Raw genomic sequence first — 18674 nt, 5'->3', positions numbered from 1 at the left:
TGTGAAAAAGTTTCTTTTTTTTTACTTTTATTTCCCCACTCTAATGTTTAACATCATTCAACACAAGTAAATATCAGACACAGATGATCCAAATAAACATAAAATGTAGTTTTTAGATGGTGATTGTATCTAAAAAAAACAACAACCCCAAAACGATTTCAAGCTACGTGGTCCTGTGCGGAAACGTAATTGTCCCCTGAACCTTGCAACGAGTTGGGCCACCCTCAGCAGCAACAACTGAAACCAAGCATTTTCTAAAGCTGCACCTGGATAATGTTTGTGTGAAAGTCTTTTTTTTGGGGGGGAACATTCATTTATTTAGACTGTATCTAAGACCATTGGTCGTGTACACAAAATGTGCAACATCTCTGTCTTCTGACCTTTAAAACCTAGGAGTGGATTATGGCCTTCACAAAATGGTGCTTTCTCGTCTATTTTCGGCATCGACTCAATGCCAATTTGTTCTCTTTTCTCTCTCTTTGCGAGTGACATGACCCCCGCTCTCCTGGATCGCGCGTACAAAACAAGCCAAGCCAACCCTCGCACCAAACCCACCCGCCTCCCCCGCATGTCCTCGTCGCCGTCTCAAAGATGGGGAAAGGAACAGAGTAGGAAAAAACAAAGGATACCGCGCACCGTTTATGCCAACCATGGCATCGCTTTGGAATAGTGGACGACGTAAAAGCATCGCAATGCGCAGTCACGCGCTCTTGATCCAAGAGAGGTTGATGCAAAAATCCATCGGAGCCTTCAGGGATTCAAGATGTTAACACCCGTGTCACATCCCCTTCGCTCATACGCCTGGTCGATTTCGCGCGTCGAGTCACTCATATGGCGTATTGCACATGTAGTGGAGTGGATCTTACAGCATTATTTTTGTAGGGCTGTGGGGGGAAAAATCGGCTAACTCGGCTGAATCGATCATTTCATTTCAAAATCAAAATCAAAATCAAAATCAAACCATTTGATGCAGACGGACGCACTGTTGGGCCAGTGGAAAACCGTTGCCAAAAATGGGATTTTGAAGACACTATTAGATGTGTAAAATACATTGAGGGAGCTCAATGTTAGTTAGCGAGTTTTTTTTAAGCGAGATTACTCGAGTACTCGAGGAAATAGCAATCGGATAATCGATTGGAAAAAGTTTGGATAGTGACAGCCCTCCATTTTAGCGACGTGAGCCGTAAGATTTCGTTTTCCACCTGAAGGCTTCTCACCGGAAACAGGGAAGTAGAAATAAAGTCAACGTGTTGCAGTTTTCCTCATCTTTGCGACTCACCAGCATCTTGTATTCCGTCTGCTGCCGGATGAGTTTGTCCTCGCTCAGAGAGTAGCGCGCCTCGCCGGTGATGGCGTCGATGGGTCCCTTCTCCATTTGCTGTTTGATGGCACAGAACAGCATGAAGAGGGGCTCGCCGGCAGACTCCTTTTTGTTTTGGACGGGCGCCCACGCCACGGATTTGAGGAAAATGTGCGAGAGAAAGGCGGACAAAAGAAGTAGAAAGGCAAGGGAGGAGATGAGGTGAGACGATAAGCTTCTCAGCATCGAGAAAGACATCCCAAATTTCGGCAGGTGGATAAGTTCTGTATCATGCACGGCAATCGCTTTGAGAAAATGCCCGAAACTGATGGGAAGCCGATCGCTGTGCCAGCTACGTAAATTGTATGGCATCATGGGATAGGCGTGAGACTGCAATACCTTCATCAACTACAGGAAGTCCTGGGTTTACTACAGCGTTCCGCTGGCGACGTAACCCGAATTTGGAAGTCAGAACACGGCGTAGTCTATCGCTAACGGGAGTGTAGCCATCGTTTCAAAAGTGGGGGCGTTGGGGCCAAATTATTCAAGAGTAAGCAAACTTTTAGGAGCAATTTATCCTCCTCTCACATTCAACCGCTCCTTTGCGCCGTCGCCAAATAACTAAATAACCAAAGAATCAAACTCCGGTTGAGTTAAACCGCAATCACAGCGAAGCATCATTAGCCCGCTAATGACTTTCGGCACAATAATTCAGGGGGGGAAAAAAATCGCTTTTGCCAGTGAGATTTTTGCACACTAAACGGAAAGAAAGGAAAAAGGTTTTCAACTGTCTTTTTATAAGTCCAAATTGTTTGATTTCATACTCTCAAATTTGAATACTTTCTTTGTGTTATAAGCAAAACAAGACATCCATGAACAGCAACAGTTTTTTTTTCATACTTTCTGATGTGTTTCAAATCAAACACTAACCCAGTCATTCCCAAACTTTGAGTGCCAGGGCCCAATTTGAAATCTGATAATCCTCTGAAGCCCCAACTATGCCAAAACATAAAGAAATGAGCCTTCAATTTGTCATCCACTACGACGACCCCAACCAGGGAAAAGCTGGGAAGATAATAGGGATATAGAGTGTACGTTACACAGGGGATATCAAATTCAAATGAATTTCAAATCAGTTTACGTAACTCTTTCTGAACTTGAATGTATTTCAACATAACAATAATTTATAAATGAAAATTAGCACATTCGAACTATGCCCGTGCTAATGCAGTCATAATTAGAGTAAAACACTACTAGGCAGTAAATTTGCTCAATATAAAGCAATTGAAAACTCGTACGGCGGTAACTGAGTGTACTTTCTGGTGTCGCCTGACAAAATATTCTTAAACTAGTTCGTCGCACGCCATTCGCAAGCTCGAAATTGCGTATGTGGAGACCAAAAGTAAATAAATAAAGTGTTCTTTTCGATTCCTATTGTCCCACAAGAGTCAGTTGTTGTCGACTGGCGGTGACTTAGCTTCACCAACTCCTTCAATGGAGGGATGCCAAAGAGTGGTACAGTACAAATCATTTTGATGACTAAAAAAAAGACTTTACGGTTGTGTACTGCTTGGTTGTGAGAAATCTTTTCTTACCTTGAGAAATTTATGGAGCAAGAAGGCAAACCAGTTGGTCAGCATCTTCTCCGCCACCGACTCAGTTCTGCGAGGCAAAGTGGGGGAGGGGGGGGGGGGGGGGTTGAGGAATAATGGGGGTGGGTCGTCATTTCCACTGGAGACTTTTGAGTGCTCCTAGTTTATTTTTTTCATAATTCAACAAAGAAGAGCCTGACAGTGTCGGAGCCTATAGACACGACATGCGCATCCTGCGGGGTGAAAATAGCATCCTGGATTCACTTGCTGGACCTCAGAAGAGCTTAAGTGCCTCGCGTTTAATTTCTTTTCTTTGCGTGTGATGACATCTTCTGCAGGAGTGACGGCTGTGCGTCGCCACTCAGCTGCTCGAACGTGTGTCCAGATGTCTTTGCGCGCCGTGTTTACTTCTTTTTAATGAGCTTCGCTTCAGATTGACGGAGCCCGCGTGGCGAAGAAACGAGTCATTAAGCATTCAGCGGGCCGTCCTCGCCGCCGGGATAACAATCTGGAGATTGCCGAAGAGGCGGGAGGAAAGATGACGGCGGAAGAAGCGGACGAATATTTCATGAGTGGCACATGGAAGATAAGCGAGACTGACAAGGACTCTGCCGGCGCCGTATTCGCTCTCCTCCATTAGGTTGTCATCCCGTTTCACTCTGGAACCATTGCTGTCTTTCACCTGTCTGCTCAGGCGCCCCGTCGTCTCATGTTCTCGAATGGCGGTTCCACGCTGCTGAAGCGAGGCTGGCCTGCCTGAAACCTGACCTCGTTACTTAGCCATCAGAAACGCATGGAGAAGGCCTGGACTGGAAAGAACAATGCGTGATGACTTAGCAATGCTAAAAAGATCATCGAGGCGGGTTTAGATCATGTGCGATTCTATTGCAGGACGGCCCTCATAAGGGTACAGTACTACTAGGGACTGAGCCCTGCTGCAAATATGTGGAAGACAGTACAGATTTGGCCTACGGTATAGATTTGAACTTTACCGACGTCATTGTATATGCTTTAGTGTGAAAACGGCTTCAAGCAGGTCCGACCACGGAGCTGCCGGAGCTGCCGGCACTGTTTTTTTAAACCAGCTCCGAGCTAGTTAAAAAGAAAAAAAAGAAAAAGCGTGCACCTACATCGAACAGTCACTCATCCTCCTCCGGGCTTTCCCGGCTGCTTGGGAACTACCGGGGGAATGCTAGGCGCTAAGCTAACTTGCGCCGCATCAGCTACACGCAAAGCCTCAAGAACCCATGCCCGACCGAGATTGATCAGGAAGTTGGACCACTTTGGTTTGAAGTAGCCATTTTGGACGAATTCCAGGGCTTGTACTTTGACAAGCTCAGACTACAGTATTCGCCCAATCGGAAGCGGGTATCAGGTGATTGCCAACCATTGTGCCGAGGCACATTAGTGGGCCCTGGGACATCGTCTAGTGGGCCGCGTGAAATTATTCCATTTCAGTAGAACAGAGTTTGTAATGTTAAAACTGCTCGCAATATTTGACGGAGCCTCACTTCATTAATCTCACCCGCCCTCGAGTCTCTGACCAAAGCCGAGGCCCTCACTGACGTGCATGAGCGCTATTCTCAAACTAGCATCAACACTACACATGGCTGCTACGTTGGTAACATGACTTATTGGTGATGGAGTTTTACTAGTATAACCCCGCAGTGCATTACGCCGGCTTACCTGCGCAGCAGCAGCTTGGGGTGGTTCTTGCTCTCCAGGTTGCGCTCTATCAGGTCCGAGAGCAGGTGTTTGAGGATGTCGGTGGCGTACTCCAGCCGCCCCTGCAGCGCCGTCATGATGAGCGAGGCCACGTAGCCGCGGTCCCGCATGGAGAACGAGCGCTGCAGCTCCAGCGTGCGAATGAACGTCAGCAGGAACACTTTGTTGTTCACCAGCTGCCCAAACTGCTTCAAGGCTTTTTCCACGCTCGCCTGTCCGCTCCCCGGCACCTGCACGCGTCGTCCCATCGCGCTCGTTAGATCAAATCGCATGATTGTGTTACCCAGGGAGCAGAAGCGTTTGAAAGCTTTTCTTGATTTATACCAGTGATATAGCACAACCCAAATTTCTCTCAGGATGGAGGCACAACAGTTTGTATGAGAATGCAAAATGGTGGTTTGTTATCAGTAGAGATCGAGATATGTTTGCTCTCTAGCAGAAAAAAAGAAGCTGCAATGTGAATTCAGAGATTTGTTTCTCAATACGTTTGAAGATATTTGCTGAAAATGTGCAAAGACTGAGAACTGTGTAGTACTCAATTGTGGAAGTATACCGTTAAATTAGATTTTTTGGGATGTAGCTAAAACGGGGCCCAGTGACGAGTCCGTCCCCCGCCGACAACATAAAAACTCGAGCGTCTTCGTTTGCATCAGTGGTTATTGCAAGTTACTGCAGGGTTAGCAACAACACTTCTCTGTGGTGTGTCAAATTTAGAAGGCTTTTTTAAAAAGGATTTGTTTTACTTTCCATGGACTTTAATGAATGTGTGTATGATATTTTTTTATCATAAGTGTTCCTAATCATGTCCATTTCACTAATTTTGTTCAAACGTGACTTGCACAGCCACTCCAGCGCTGCAGGTGGCGGTAATGCAAATTCCAAAGTGCGTTCATCTTAACACGGAAGAAGCTTTTTTCCACACCGCTCCATCTGCTGGTCGACAGGGGATTGCGACACTTGCAAATTCACCCTTTTTCTCCTGTGCTTTTTATCTGGTTCTGAACCAAATGTGATCACGTCAGGTTCCCCCACCAAGTTTTGGTCAGCGTTATTATGTCGTTTTTTGTTTTGCATTTGATCATCCACGAAAACGACAATTAAGACCTTTTACCTTGTGTTCTTGTAAACAAATAGGCTTTTTTTTTTTTTTTAGTTGCCCCAATATGTATGTTTTCTACTAATTCCGTCCTTCCATTTTTTTGATCGTGCTTGTTTTCACCTCAGACTGGTCACCAGCCAATAGCTAGTTTTCTCGTATTCACTGTAGAATCCTTTTTGAAATGCTCATGGTTACAGGCTTGCTGTTCTTGCAAAGATGCATAGACAGGACTTTAAAGGGAAAAAACACATCAAGTACTGCCTTAAAATAACGACAAAAAGTATCCTTTGAACAGTTTTGAGCGCTGAGATGGATTGGCGGTTGCGGTGACAGTTTCGACTGCACTGCGGAGAGTCGCTGAGGCTGCAAGCTTCACCATCTGTTGCGACACGAAACAAACCCAAGACAAAGCGCCGAGCCCCGGCTAGCGTTTGCTCACGTCGCTCTGTTTGACGCTTTGACAGCCGTGGCCAAAAATACTCCATTGTATACCAGAGCCTTGAGGTCGAAATGCAAAGGCTTTAAAATGTCGCCTTGGACGTGTCTCACCTCCAGGTCTCTGAGCACAGGGTGGTCATCGATGCCAGGGAAGAGAACCCTCATAGCGTAAGTGCGGTAGTCTAGGTAGGGGATGCCTGCTCGGTCCAGGTCGCTCGTCAGCTCGTTGATGTCCGTCTGTAGCTCTGCGAAAGCTTCACAGAGTGCAGAAACGCATTCAGTATTTTATCTCGCTGTTCTGTATAAGCGGTGATTTCACCGAATGGGGGGGGGGGGGGGGGGGGGGTGGGTTGAAGCTAGAACAGGGAAGTGTGCTAGGGAAGCCTATAGAATCATAACAGGAGTGTGAAATTTGATGCGTAAAGACTCACTTGTGCCACCGTGTTGTTTTGAAAGAAATGTTGTCAAGTGTGTAAAACTGATTTTCTTATTGCGGGTTGCCCCACGGCTCTGTGAAAGAACGCACATTTGCCACAATACAGTAAGCTGATAATGACAGGGAATGAGCCCTGCTGCTAAAAGCAAAATCATGGGAGTAATTTATGCCTCTCCAATGTTTTTGGATAATTGCCTATATTACCTCATCCACTGCTGTGGATTTTTGCATTCCATCCACTGGAATCCAAACGAATAGCAACTGAGGAGGCGTGTGCCGCAGGGCTCAGTTGCATATTCAATCATTTGTTTTTGTTTCTATGCTGCTCCGTCCGTTCAAATATGTCTTAAGGTGAAACCGTTCCGTGCAGCAAACATGTTTGGTAGAAGGCACTCTGTAAATTCTACTAACAACCCAGGCTAAACTTAGTCTCTCCCCAACATACGATATTAGTCTCTCAGTCGAGGTGCATCACTTCAACATACTTCCTTGCCATACATGACTACTTTCCTACTAGCCGGGACTTTGGTGCCATCTTGTGGCATCTTAAAGCATTATAGAAATAGCACAGAACTCACAAATAGGTGACTTTTTCAGCGAACAACTGAGCAAGAAAACAACAACAACACATATAGGTGTACCATGCCCTTCCCATGACTCGCTTATTCCACTTTGGCATTCCTCACCCTCCTTGCACTCCAGAGCCACGCGAGACTCCAGATTGTCCATCTGCAGCTGCAGACGCTTCAGCGTCAGGTCGTTCTCGTGCGACTTCCGTCGGTAGGCGAGCAGGACGATGACGACCACCACCAGAAGCAGCCCTCCCCCGGCAGTGATGCTCATGATGGCGGGCAGCGTGAGGAGGCTGTCGGAGTGGATGTGGACCTCGCCCGGAGAGATATGAAGTCCTCCCACTTGGACCTGGACAAGTCAATGCGGAATAGTGTGACAAACCTAAGGAACAATCAGTTGAAAATTGCAGCAGGCTTACCAAAGTCAAGGCTTTGGCTTTGCTACTTTCCCGACATACGAGATTTCGAAAGCCTTGCGACAAACTTGTTTGTGCAGCGGCGTAAGGATACGTCATCATGCGACACAGGAAGGAACAATCAAGTACAAAAGTACTTAGGGCCGGTGTGTTGACTTTTTATATCCACTACGTACAAATTTGGGCTATGTAGGAACAAAGTACATCGTTAACCGAGGACCGCTTGTACAGATAATGCTGTACCATTAACCCCAGCTACAATAAGCAATATTGATTTTAATTGTTTGAAAGGTGTCAAGGAATATGTACTACCCAGGCCATATTAGATTTGATCCCATTCATAATCAATACGCTTTGTGCTTCAACAGAAGAATCATGTGGGGATTTGATTTGATTATTATTATTATTTTTTTCAGATTTGCAAACAATAGAATGCCTGCTAGGAACACCTCTCCTCCACGGGGGAGACATGGATTCTTTATTGACCATCATTAAAAAAAAAAAAAAAAAGTAAACATTTAAGATGCTGTAGCAGGAGAGATACAAGCCGGCCATGGATCGTTTCTTTATCCTGTGGCCTTGTAGTCTTTGGAAAACTTTAGTCACTTGACATTTGTTTTGTTGCCGTTGTGGTTTTCAAGCTCTTTTCCCAATTTGTGCAAGAGCGTGTGTCAATAATTCTGCAAGGCAAAGTGCCGTTGCAACTGGCAGGCTAGCGGACCGTAAATGACACACAATGACAAGAGACAAAGCCTTTGGTTGACCCACAAAACACACCAACACGACAAATGTGCGCTGACCCACATCCCCCGCCGTGCAAGCAATCAGACACGATGGCGGACAGCGACACGTTAAGACTGACCAGGACTTTGTGCTGGCCAGTGAGGTTGGGCGGCTCGCAGAGTAACTGGGTGTCGGACACTGTGAGGGAGCAGGGCGTGTCCCCGATCAGGACGGTGTAGTTCAGCCGGGCGCCACCCGACGCCGATGGAACCAGGTTACGACCCTGCGTCATCGAAAAGAGAAATTCGATTTTCCTCACTGTGCAGCAGATCATTTGATGACTGCTGAATTTCATTAGCATATAAATGATCATTGCGATCATCATTTATCTGGGCTAATTCTTTAAAAACTATTGCAAATGAAAGACCCGCTGAATTAGTCGCTGTTTGCTGTATTCCAATTTCAATTGAATGTTTACCATGCAAGTTTGGGCTCATTCCATTCATCAGCCCTCTTCAAGAATATGCGAGGTGTTCCCTGATCCTTCAAAAGTCTTACATTCACGATTCATCCTGAAATGCGCCCTTCAAAGGGTTTTGTACGTGATGAATTGGAATTCATGACGCTACGAAACAATAAACGCTGCTAGCCAAAATGTCGGCAAATTCAAAACGACCAGGAGGCTTTTTGTGAGAGGAAATGCGCGATACAGAGGAAGTAGCCCATTATGTTGTGACCCTGAAACGTGAATGGAAGATGACTTAATGGAATGAGATTTATTGATCCCTGAAAGGACACTTTGAACATAATGCATCTTTGGCCCTTTACTGCCATTGGTGATGGGAAAAGCACTCAACTGCTCAATATTTCTGTTGCAGACAAATGGGGTGTGCAAACTTTGATTTTTAATTAAGGATACATGAACTACTCTATCGTGGACATACATAGGTAGTCTAGTATGTGTTTTGACAAGTTGAATGGCACAAAGGTAAAAATTGAAAAGATAATGTCAGCTCCTCTAACAACAAGGACAATTGTAATTGGATACTGCCTACTCTGCTGTTACCAAGCAACCTGGTGGTCGCCGGATGGAATAGTGCAATGTATAAAGTAGACTTTACACCGATTTTATCGGCCTTATCGGTATCGGCCAATAATTAGCATTTTATGCTGATCGGCTTTAATGTCATAATTCGATCCGATCAATGACTCCGCAAAAAGACATTTACTCCGCGTCGCCTTCGTGCACGGTATATTTGAATCCAACACCGAGTTTATTTTTAGCCTTGTCGCGTGTCTTTTGGCGTAGTCCTGTAAATATCTGACGGCCAATAAAGTTATTTAAAAAAAAAAAAAAACATGTCGGCGGTGTGGAACAGACAACACGTCTGAGACAGACAACACGTACTGCCCGGATCAGACTGCAAGACAAATTTGCTCTTTCACGATTTCACTTTCAGACTCCTGCAATAAACTCTTGTATTCCGATACCACCGCATCCCGATTTTTACGATCATTGGGCTTTATCTTGTCAACTCAAATGCGACCGGATACGCTCGTTACCGTGGCGCCGACAACAAGAGTGGAGCGCGCCGACTGTATTATAAGGACAAAATGCGGAGAAACGTGCGTTGGTGGTCACCGGTCTCAGGACAGGAGAGGACATTCATTTTTCTAGGCTCGCTTGAGGTATGTTCACGTACTTTGAATACGATGCGGCTCGCAAGCAGGCGACAAAAACGTTATGTAGCCTAGCAAGCTAGTGGTACCACGAACGTTTGGATGCAAACATCCGGGTGTATCGGTGCATACACAAGAGTGAATACTCGTACCGGTATTGCTCTGAAAAAATGGTATCGAACATCCCCAACACAAATCCTTACCCGACTCCAGACCAAACCTCACCTAAACCCTAACCGCTAACGGTAACCCTACACTTTACACAAATGATAACGCCAACCCCGAACCTAACCCTAACACCTGACCACGAACCCAAGCGTCGTTAATGTTGTCAAATGACCAGCTAGCTAACCGCTAACATACTTTTAGGATGATGGGGGCGCCCGGTTTCTGCTCCAGGATGCCCGAGAGGCTGAGGGGCTCCAGGTAGGGGTCGGGGTAATAGACGAAGCTGCTGTTGCCGTAGGTGAGCAGCGCTTGGACGTTGTTGAAAACGAAGCCAAACTCGTCCACGCGCTTGACACTCTCTGCTCGACCGCCGTCGTACTCGGACTGCAGCGATGGAGCCAAGCAGCTGATGGTGGTCGTGTTCAGCACTTTGCACACCTGCGCACAAGTCACATCCAAATCCGAGTTACCGAAAGGTGCAACGGTTCCCACACTTATACGGTTAACCAGTGTTTCCCAAGCGTCTGTGTGCCAAGACAACCATTTTACATACCGGCAAATCTCATGGCACACCACCAAACAAAAATGTCATAAAAATGAGGAATACTCAAATAATGATAGTTTCCTTTATGTGAAATCCGAGCCTGTTTAATTGAACACAAAGCTGATATGGTCAACGGAATCCATGACTTACGTATGTCATGGTGGTACCTTATGCCATCTAAGACAAGAACATTTCATTGTTTTGCCTGTCACTGTATGTCGCTGGGGTAGATAGATGAACAAGGATACACTTCTAATTTAAGACATGATCATTTATTGACAAATTAAGGGAAATTGTATATTGTAAACCCCTGCTAATAGTGGAAAAACCACAAGTAATTGACAACCCCGCAATATGTTTATAATTGCCTATAATAATAGTTAAAACTGTAAATATACCACACACTATGACTCATTTTAGAATATTACCCTTCAAATCAAATCCTTACAGATTACTTAGTTTTGGAAAAATGCACCGCGAGGCATTTTTGGGTGTTCCAGAATAATGACAAAAATATTTGATGAGGTGAGTTTTTCAGCAAATAGCTAAAGATCGGTTCCACAGACAAACCAATTGCGACGAGTTGAATTCGTGCTTAGTAAGCCGGAAAGATTGTGCGGATTCCCTATAGTGATAGAAAATATGGTAAAATGAGCACTTTGTTGTTTTTTGTTTGTTTGTTTGTTTGTTATTTCACACTACCAATTTGAAGTTGTTCATAGTAGCTTAGCTCTGTAGGTAAATATTCATGCTCCTTCAAGTAGCCATTGGATGCAGTAAGGTCCTATTTGTCGAAGACTCGACGAGCCAAAGTAATATGCGTTGGAGGAACCTCTCTGGAAGTCAGTTATGGGCAGTAACTGCAAAAATCGGGCATTTTTATTGCACTTCATCATATTAACGCGTGTGTACTCAAGGTGACTGTTTGGAACTCTTCATTCACGTTTCTCTTGCAGAAACTGTCATTCTCCAGTTGCTGATAAGTCGTTTTTTTTTTTTATCACTAACTCATTATTTTCCTCATTAAACTACTCAAAATCCATCTGACCTTAAAGTTTCAACAGCGTCAAACCATTTTTTCTTTTTCTTTATTATTATCTCAACTTTTGCACAGAATGGTTTCAAGTCACCGTCTTTGGATTTCAAAGCATTGTTTTCTTTTTTTTTGCCATCCAAACTATGTTTTACAGATACTTATGATAGAAACCCGCCGCCCTCATTAAATTTGTCTGTGACCCTCTTTCTCGGCAGTTGATACGTGTCAAAGGTCGACTATAAGCCTCTCTCAGATGGCGGCGCCGCCAGCAGTTCTGTCAAACATGCCGTTTTAATTGAGCAGCTCAAATCCTGGGCAGGCGTCATTAGCGCAACATTGAATTGCCTCAGAGCGGACCGCCGTCTGCACGCATGCGGTCGAGCAGCTTCTTTTACATTTGCCTCATGGTGTTTCTGGGGTCATGATGAAAACCGGACTACACTTGAGGAGTACCTCAGAAGCGTCCATGCGATCAACACTGATTACCAGCATTTAATGGTTGGATGCTATCCATATCTCGTGCCAATGTGTCATGATATCCCTTCCAGGTCGAAAGTGCCAAGCTCAAAGTAAATAAGAGTTTTCCATATAAGGAACGTTACGGGCATGGACAACCAAAATAACTGAATATTAAATGTCCTTTTGGACTTAACCATTCTATATGCCGCCTCTTTTTGATCTCCAACAGAACCCTTGATGATGTATAGCTTTGCAAATTGCAAACAATTTATGCATGTGGATATAAAGTCTCCACGAATACACACACACACACCCCTGTTCAAATGCCAGGTTTCTGTGACAAACAAATTAGCCCAAGAAAAATGGAATGTGACTTAGAACCTGTACAACTCCATCCATCCATCCATTTTCTGAGCCGCTTCTCCTCACTAGGGTCGCGGGCGTGCTGGAGCCTATCCCAGCTGTCATCGGGCAGGAGGCGGGGTACACCCTGAACTGGTTGCCAGCCAATCGCAGGGCACATAGAAACAAACAACCATTCGCACTCACAGTCATGCCTAGGGGCAATTTAGAGTCTCCAATTAATGCATGTTTTTGGGATGTGGGAGGAAACCGGAGTGCCCGGAGAAAACCCACGCAGGCACGGGGAGAACATGCAAACTCCACACAGGCGGTGACGGGGATTGAACCCCGCACCTCAGAACTGTGAGGCTGACGCTCTAACCAGTCGGCCACCGTGCCGCTCCTGTACAACTCAAGTGATTTTTTTTTTGTAAATTTTTTAAAACCCTTTTTTTTGAGAGGCGAACGATAAGTAAACAACTGACATAACATGTTTGCACAAGTCTACACAGCTTCTTGTGACTGGGTACAAAATGACCCCATCACATTCAAAGTCATGTCAAATGGGAGGAAGCAGACAAAACAGCCGCGATTGAAAGTGCCTCTGATGAACCCCAAATGAATTTCAGCTGCTGTCATAGGATTTTCCTGACATTATTTCTGCTTTCGAGCAGAAACCAGACAGTTTTGTGCGATCACTGAGTGCTATTTTGAACTGTTCCTAATTCCCTCCACTGCTCATGATTGTCGAAGGTATGGTACTCCTGACTATAGACGGGAAATTGGTCACTTGAAAAACTGGATACAGGCATTCAATCGGCATGGGGCTCTTAAGATCTGCAGTGTAATTCCAGCCTTAACCTTAGTGCAAAGTCACAATTTGTTTGTTCAATTTTGTTAGCTTTAGGTCCAGCCAGTTAGTGTGTTCATTAATGGAAAAAAAGAATCTCAATACTAGACAATACCAGCACGAGTAAGTCAAATAAGCTATAATGAGTCGTGCGTTGAAACAGTGAATCTCCCGCAGCTTGAAATCTCCTCGGATTATCACTGATCAAAAGTAAACAACTTCATTAGCGGTTCAGTGCAGCGCTTTAGCTGATATCACACTCACATTGACAGACTCGCGGCCGCCGTATTTGACTCGGACCCGCGGCTCCTGCACCACGTCCAGGTTGGTCCCGGTCACCGTCAGCGTGGTGTGGCCACTGTATGGAGGGGAAGAGGAACTAATTATCAGTCGGCGTTATGCTGCTCCAAACTGTTTCGCTAATGAGAGTAACTACTGCAAGTGGATCGGTCTCGCAAGCCTTCTAACCCAATGTTTTCCTCAGAGGCAGCGGGAATAGACTTTTGGAGACGCTGGCAAAGCACCGCGCTCTTTGTTATTGGGCGGGAGTGTCAGATCAAACGGGGGAAACCAGCTGGCTTCTATTTTTGTATTCTGAAGCATAAATGCAGGAGCTGCTTGTTTACATATCTGTACCGGTGCGATGAGGTTACAGTGAACGACACGCTCTCTGATCTTTTGCAAAACCTGTGCGCCGGCACGATCTCCCGTCACAGTGTGTGAAAATTCAAGCCAGTGAGAAAAATTGAACATGTCCAGTCTGTTTGCACTTCAAAGGCTGTATGTAGCTAAGCTCGGAGAGGCTCACGGTGGGGCTGTGCGTTCGAGATGAGAAGTCTTGATTGCATCTCCGCAGAGCTCCTCGGCGATAAGACCGAGTGTCTCTCAGCAGTCTTAATCTGCAGGGACATCGCGCCCAACAATCCCTCCTCAGCACCAAATTGAAGTTTAGTCCTTTATCGAAAAAAAGGTTTTGCCACTCAAGAAACTTCAACAATCAAATTGCCCTTTGACAATTCAATTATCAATGAAATCGCTGTGTGACGATTCTCAACCACACAGGAGTTGAGTATGTAAATGCATTTGATTTATGTAGGACTTTTCACAGTTACATATAAGAAAATATAGGGAAACGACAGAAACACAGTTTACAGTTGATCCGAGAAAAACACCGAGTGATCAAACCAAAATAAGTACATTTCAAATTTTTTTCGGGGCGGAACAAACGTGTTTAACTGCTTTTTGAAAGGTCCTATGAAAAGAGGGAGCTCTACGCTAAACTGGAAGTGCATTCCACAATTTGGAGGGCCACAAGGGAGTTGAGCTGAGGCAGGCGAAAAGAGACTGTAAATACTCATCTGAGAAAATGTCCTGTAAAGTCAAAACATGTCTTGTAGGTTTGACACACCAGAGAGGAGAGTGTTGTTAACAGACTTGCCAAACTTGATTATGTAAAACATCAAATCAAGCTTCAAAATGGTGGAATAAATCCCTACTGATGGCTGGAATCTATCCCACCGGGTCAGACACTTCAGGTAAAGTCAAACGTTTATTAAACACAGCAGGGCGGCACGTTATTCATCCTGTGGCGAACTCTAATGATTTGCGTTCCAACATATCATGGAAATCAGATGACTGCTGGGTAAATTGTGGCATGCAGGGAAGATGCATTTTTGCGGTGTCGGTGTCGCTAGCTAGCTAGCCTAACTCTGCATAATTAGAACTAAGGTACATATAAATAAGTACCTCGCAATCGCGCCGGATAACTGCTGATTTGAACAAAGGGTCTCAAGTTCTTGTATAGTGCGGAAGGGGGGCCTCATGCCGGCCAAATGTGTCACTTCACACCGAGCGGCCCCCAAAAATCTGGACAACTGAAATGGGGACAAGCAGTTTCACACTATATCTCCACAATTCAGTACTACATAGTTCTCAATCAGCACATTTCCAGCAATTATCTTGAGAAATGGATAATGAGTTGAGAAACAAAACTCTTTGTCCTCCAAGTAAAGTAGGATCACACATTCATCTCAAGTAGTGAGCAAAAAGATCTTAAGGCACCACAACCTTTTGTGCTTTTTAATGATGGTCATGTTTGAAATGGAAAATGTCAATTGCAGCACACATGCGGTCCATCAAGATGCAAAACAGATGGCCACCTTTTGTATTGGGGGTTGGTGTGTGGGCCAAGGAGGAACGCATGAAGGCGAAACTTCCCATCTCTTCACCACATTTCATAAACCAGGAAGACAAAATCAACAGAGTGGCAAAATCAAGCAACTATTTTTTCCCCCCAACTGTTGTTAGCAATTCACCATTGAAGTCCACCGCTTGATGTTCTCGCCATGCAATGAGCATAAGGGAGCTGAATTCCAAATGTGATTTTGCCGCGATGCGTTAACACGCGCAGATATTTCTCAGCTCAGCCCTGTCCGTTTGCATCCTTGACAAAAGCAAAAGAACATTGTGCGCAACACGTCACATTGTGCTGCAGATAAGCATGTGAAAAGTACATTTGGAGTGGAATTGCCTTGTCAAATTCCCAAAAGGCAAACAGCCAGATGAAATGCATTTTCACCCGAGTAGTGACTGCTTAACTTGTGCTACGGACTCAAATTTTGAGAGGCTGTGTTGACAGTGTATCTTCAAAGCTTCGACACTTTGTCCCATCATTCAATGCCAAGCGCATATCCACTCAGCTTTTTGACGGTAAAACTCAGCTAATACGCTTCAGTACGTGCTTTGCGACGATTGGCCCAGTGAGGAAATAAATGCTCTTGCCTCATCTACATCAACCAACTTGCATTTGTTTTTGCAGCTCTGATCAACCCGGGGCCCGTTTTCAATTTGTCTCTCGCTCGTTTCGCAGCGCTCCTCTAATTAAACAGCATATTCAGCGCGCAAACACGAGTTGCGAGAGCCCCGCGGAGCCTGCAAAGTTACAGCCATTCATGAAACATTACACGACTAAAATGAGCAGTTTGGCAAAATCCCTTTTGTGCAAGCTGCCCGTGAATTCCAGATCGTCTAAGTTGAGCTGATCTCCCAGAGCATCTTTCAAAGTCAGAAGAGGTAGAAGCACGGATAGTGGATGATTTTGACTCTCACTAAGTCTAATTGCAACTTTTGTTTTTCATGCCTTTATCCTTCATATACTCAAAACATTCATTTTGATTCGTTGACTGCTATTGACATCTCAACAGGTCCAACTTCCATTATTTTCCATGACTGTCAGTCACATTGCGTAAAACATGACATTCGTTACTCAAGCTTGTCGATGCTTGGCTCATGAAAACAAAGTGACCGCGATTGGCACGTAGGCCCAATTTTCCCTTTTTCTTCACGACTGCCAATCATCTGCTGGAAATGTTCCGTTCGTACTCCAAGGTTGTCGACACTGTTCATTACAACAGTGACGGCAGTTGGCGTCTCAACAGGTCTTGACTTAAAGTTATCTGCGCGAAACATTCCGTTTATAATCGGAGGTTGTCGACACTTGGATCGTTGCAAGTAAGTGACCGTGATGAAGCGTTCCTCTTTCATCGCGCTGGGGCTCGTGTTTCGTCTACGATTAAAAGCGAATCGGGGAGGCGAGGTCGAACGAGGAAGTTGTGCTTATGAACTTTGCATACCAAGGTTTTCACGGGACATCCGTTTTGTCCCCTCCGTATTCTGTAACGATCACGTTGTCAAAATCATTATTGAGGACACCGTATTTCCATTGGCCGTCAGGAGTGTTCCTCAAATAAACCAAAAACACTAAGACAAGTGTCGTCGTCGTGGTCGTTTTTTAATCGGACAGCAGCAATATTGCTCGAGTGTGGTCGTTAGTGTTACCTTGTAATGCTCCACAGGGGCTCAATGCGCTGCACTGTGGGGTCTTGTATGTACTCAAAGGACAGACTACCGGGAACCTTAGCCCGGTCCACCCTCAGACCGACTCGCACCGGCCCCGCTCCGGTCACGGACGGAGCAGAGAAGCAAACGATCTCCGACGCGGTCCTCCTGTCGGAGGAGAAGCAAAAAGGAGGATTTCGTCCCACTTTTGATTGCCGCAAATCCTCAGCTTCACGCAGATGGGAGCCTGGCGCTTGTGTTCATTATAGCCTTCTTATTACTGACACATTAGAGATGGAAGGGTGGAATTAGAGGGCGCTGGAGCTCATGGCTCCTCGCCTCACCCTGTCAGGCGATTTTAGCATGACAATACCCCCACACCGAAATTAGGTCTTTATGCGTGTTTTGGGGTTTGTTTGTTTGTTTGGTTTTTTTGCTGCTGTTTCTGACTGAGGTTTGCTGCAAGCTGAATGAACGTCTTTGATGCACTTAGCTTACCTGTACAGCTCGCACGTTTGGTTGCCAAAGTACACAGTGACAGAGCTGCCAGCACCCAAGTTCTCTCCGACAATGGTCACCTTGGTACCCCCAGACTCGGGCCCTCTGCCCGGGGTCAGCGCCAGCAAGGAAGGGGTCTGTCGAGAACCGAAACGAATCAAGAGATTTTCACAGCACACCGCCAAACAAAACGTCACAAATAGGGGATATAAAGCGGCTCGCGACACGAAGCAACAACTCGACCGAGCCGTGGCTCGTAACTGGAAAAAGTTCGGCACTTTATACTGAAATCTCAATTTATGCAAATTTACATATTGTCAAATCTGAGTTCAAGTTGAAATTGTAATTGGAAGAGCATTTAATTGTCCTGCCTGCCACTATATGTCGCTGGCACAGCTAGATGAATAAAGATATATTATTTATAGTAAAAAAAAAAAAAAAGAATAATTAAGTGAAATTGTATCATTTCAGATTTGGTTTGGAATGACGGCAATAGAAAATCAGTGTGCTATTAAATAGGCTGTTTGCAAAAAAAAAAAAAAGACATAAAAATGATTATTAGCACACAGACTAATACGCAAGATCTTTGAACAAAAGCTCCCTAATCAACTATTCCATTGTCTGCTTCTCCATTTGATAATTACAGATTCAATGGATTCAATGGAACATTGAATTACCAAAAAGGAGTAGAGCTGCTGGGACTGCGCGCGGAGTTCCGCTCTGCATTCGCCCACGCAAAGCTTGACCGGGCCCGGCGCGCTTCCTTTTGGGGCGGCGACCATCTCGCACACGATCCTGGCACGCGGAAACGTAGATGCAGTCCAGGTCGTCGGGCAGCCACCGAGAAATAACATTCCGTTGTGTTAGCAAGCGTGTAGCGTATGCGTGTGCATTTCAATTGGCCAAATGTGATAAAGGTATCAAAGTCACACGGAACCTCTCAACCAGTTTGCAAACCC

The 18674-nt window shown here is 45.2% G+C and overlaps 1 protein-coding gene across 5 annotated transcripts in view; it reads right to left on the bottom strand.

The window, feature by feature from the left end:
* LOC133483530 (plexin-A2-like) overlaps positions 1-18674 on the bottom strand; it is a 95196-nt gene that overhangs the window by 10404 nt on the left and 66118 nt on the right. The window contains exons 14-24 of one of the 5 annotated variants that reach the window (XM_061784888.1): positions 18393-18510; positions 17716-17852; positions 17218-17385; positions 13645-13738; positions 10345-10587; positions 8441-8584; positions 7277-7511; positions 6266-6408; positions 4579-4847; positions 2896-2962; positions 1280-1426 (exon numbers count right to left, since the gene is read on the bottom strand). In XM_061784888.1, coding sequence (XP_061640872.1) covers positions 1280-1426; positions 2896-2962; positions 4579-4847; positions 6266-6408; positions 7277-7511; positions 8441-8584; positions 10345-10587; positions 13645-13738; positions 17218-17385; positions 17716-17852; positions 18393-18510 — 1765 coding nt within the window. Of the gene's footprint in view, positions 1-1279; positions 1427-2895; positions 2963-2983; positions 4044-4074; positions 4848-6265; positions 6665-7276; positions 7512-8440; positions 8585-10344; positions 10588-13644; positions 13739-17217; positions 17386-17715; positions 17853-18392; positions 18511-18674 lie in introns of those variants that run through there. The other 4 variants (XM_061784889.1, XR_009790140.1, XM_061784890.1 and 1 more) reach the window with 4 other exon arrangements.

The sequence above is a fragment of the Phyllopteryx taeniolatus genome, chromosome 9, assembly GCF_024500385.1.
Source record: "Phyllopteryx taeniolatus isolate TA_2022b chromosome 9, UOR_Ptae_1.2, whole genome shotgun sequence".
NCBI lineage: Eukaryota > Metazoa > Chordata > Actinopteri > Syngnathiformes > Syngnathidae > Phyllopteryx > Phyllopteryx taeniolatus.
The sequence above is the reverse complement of the archived record's forward strand: the minus strand, read 5'-3'. Positions and strand labels throughout refer to the sequence as shown.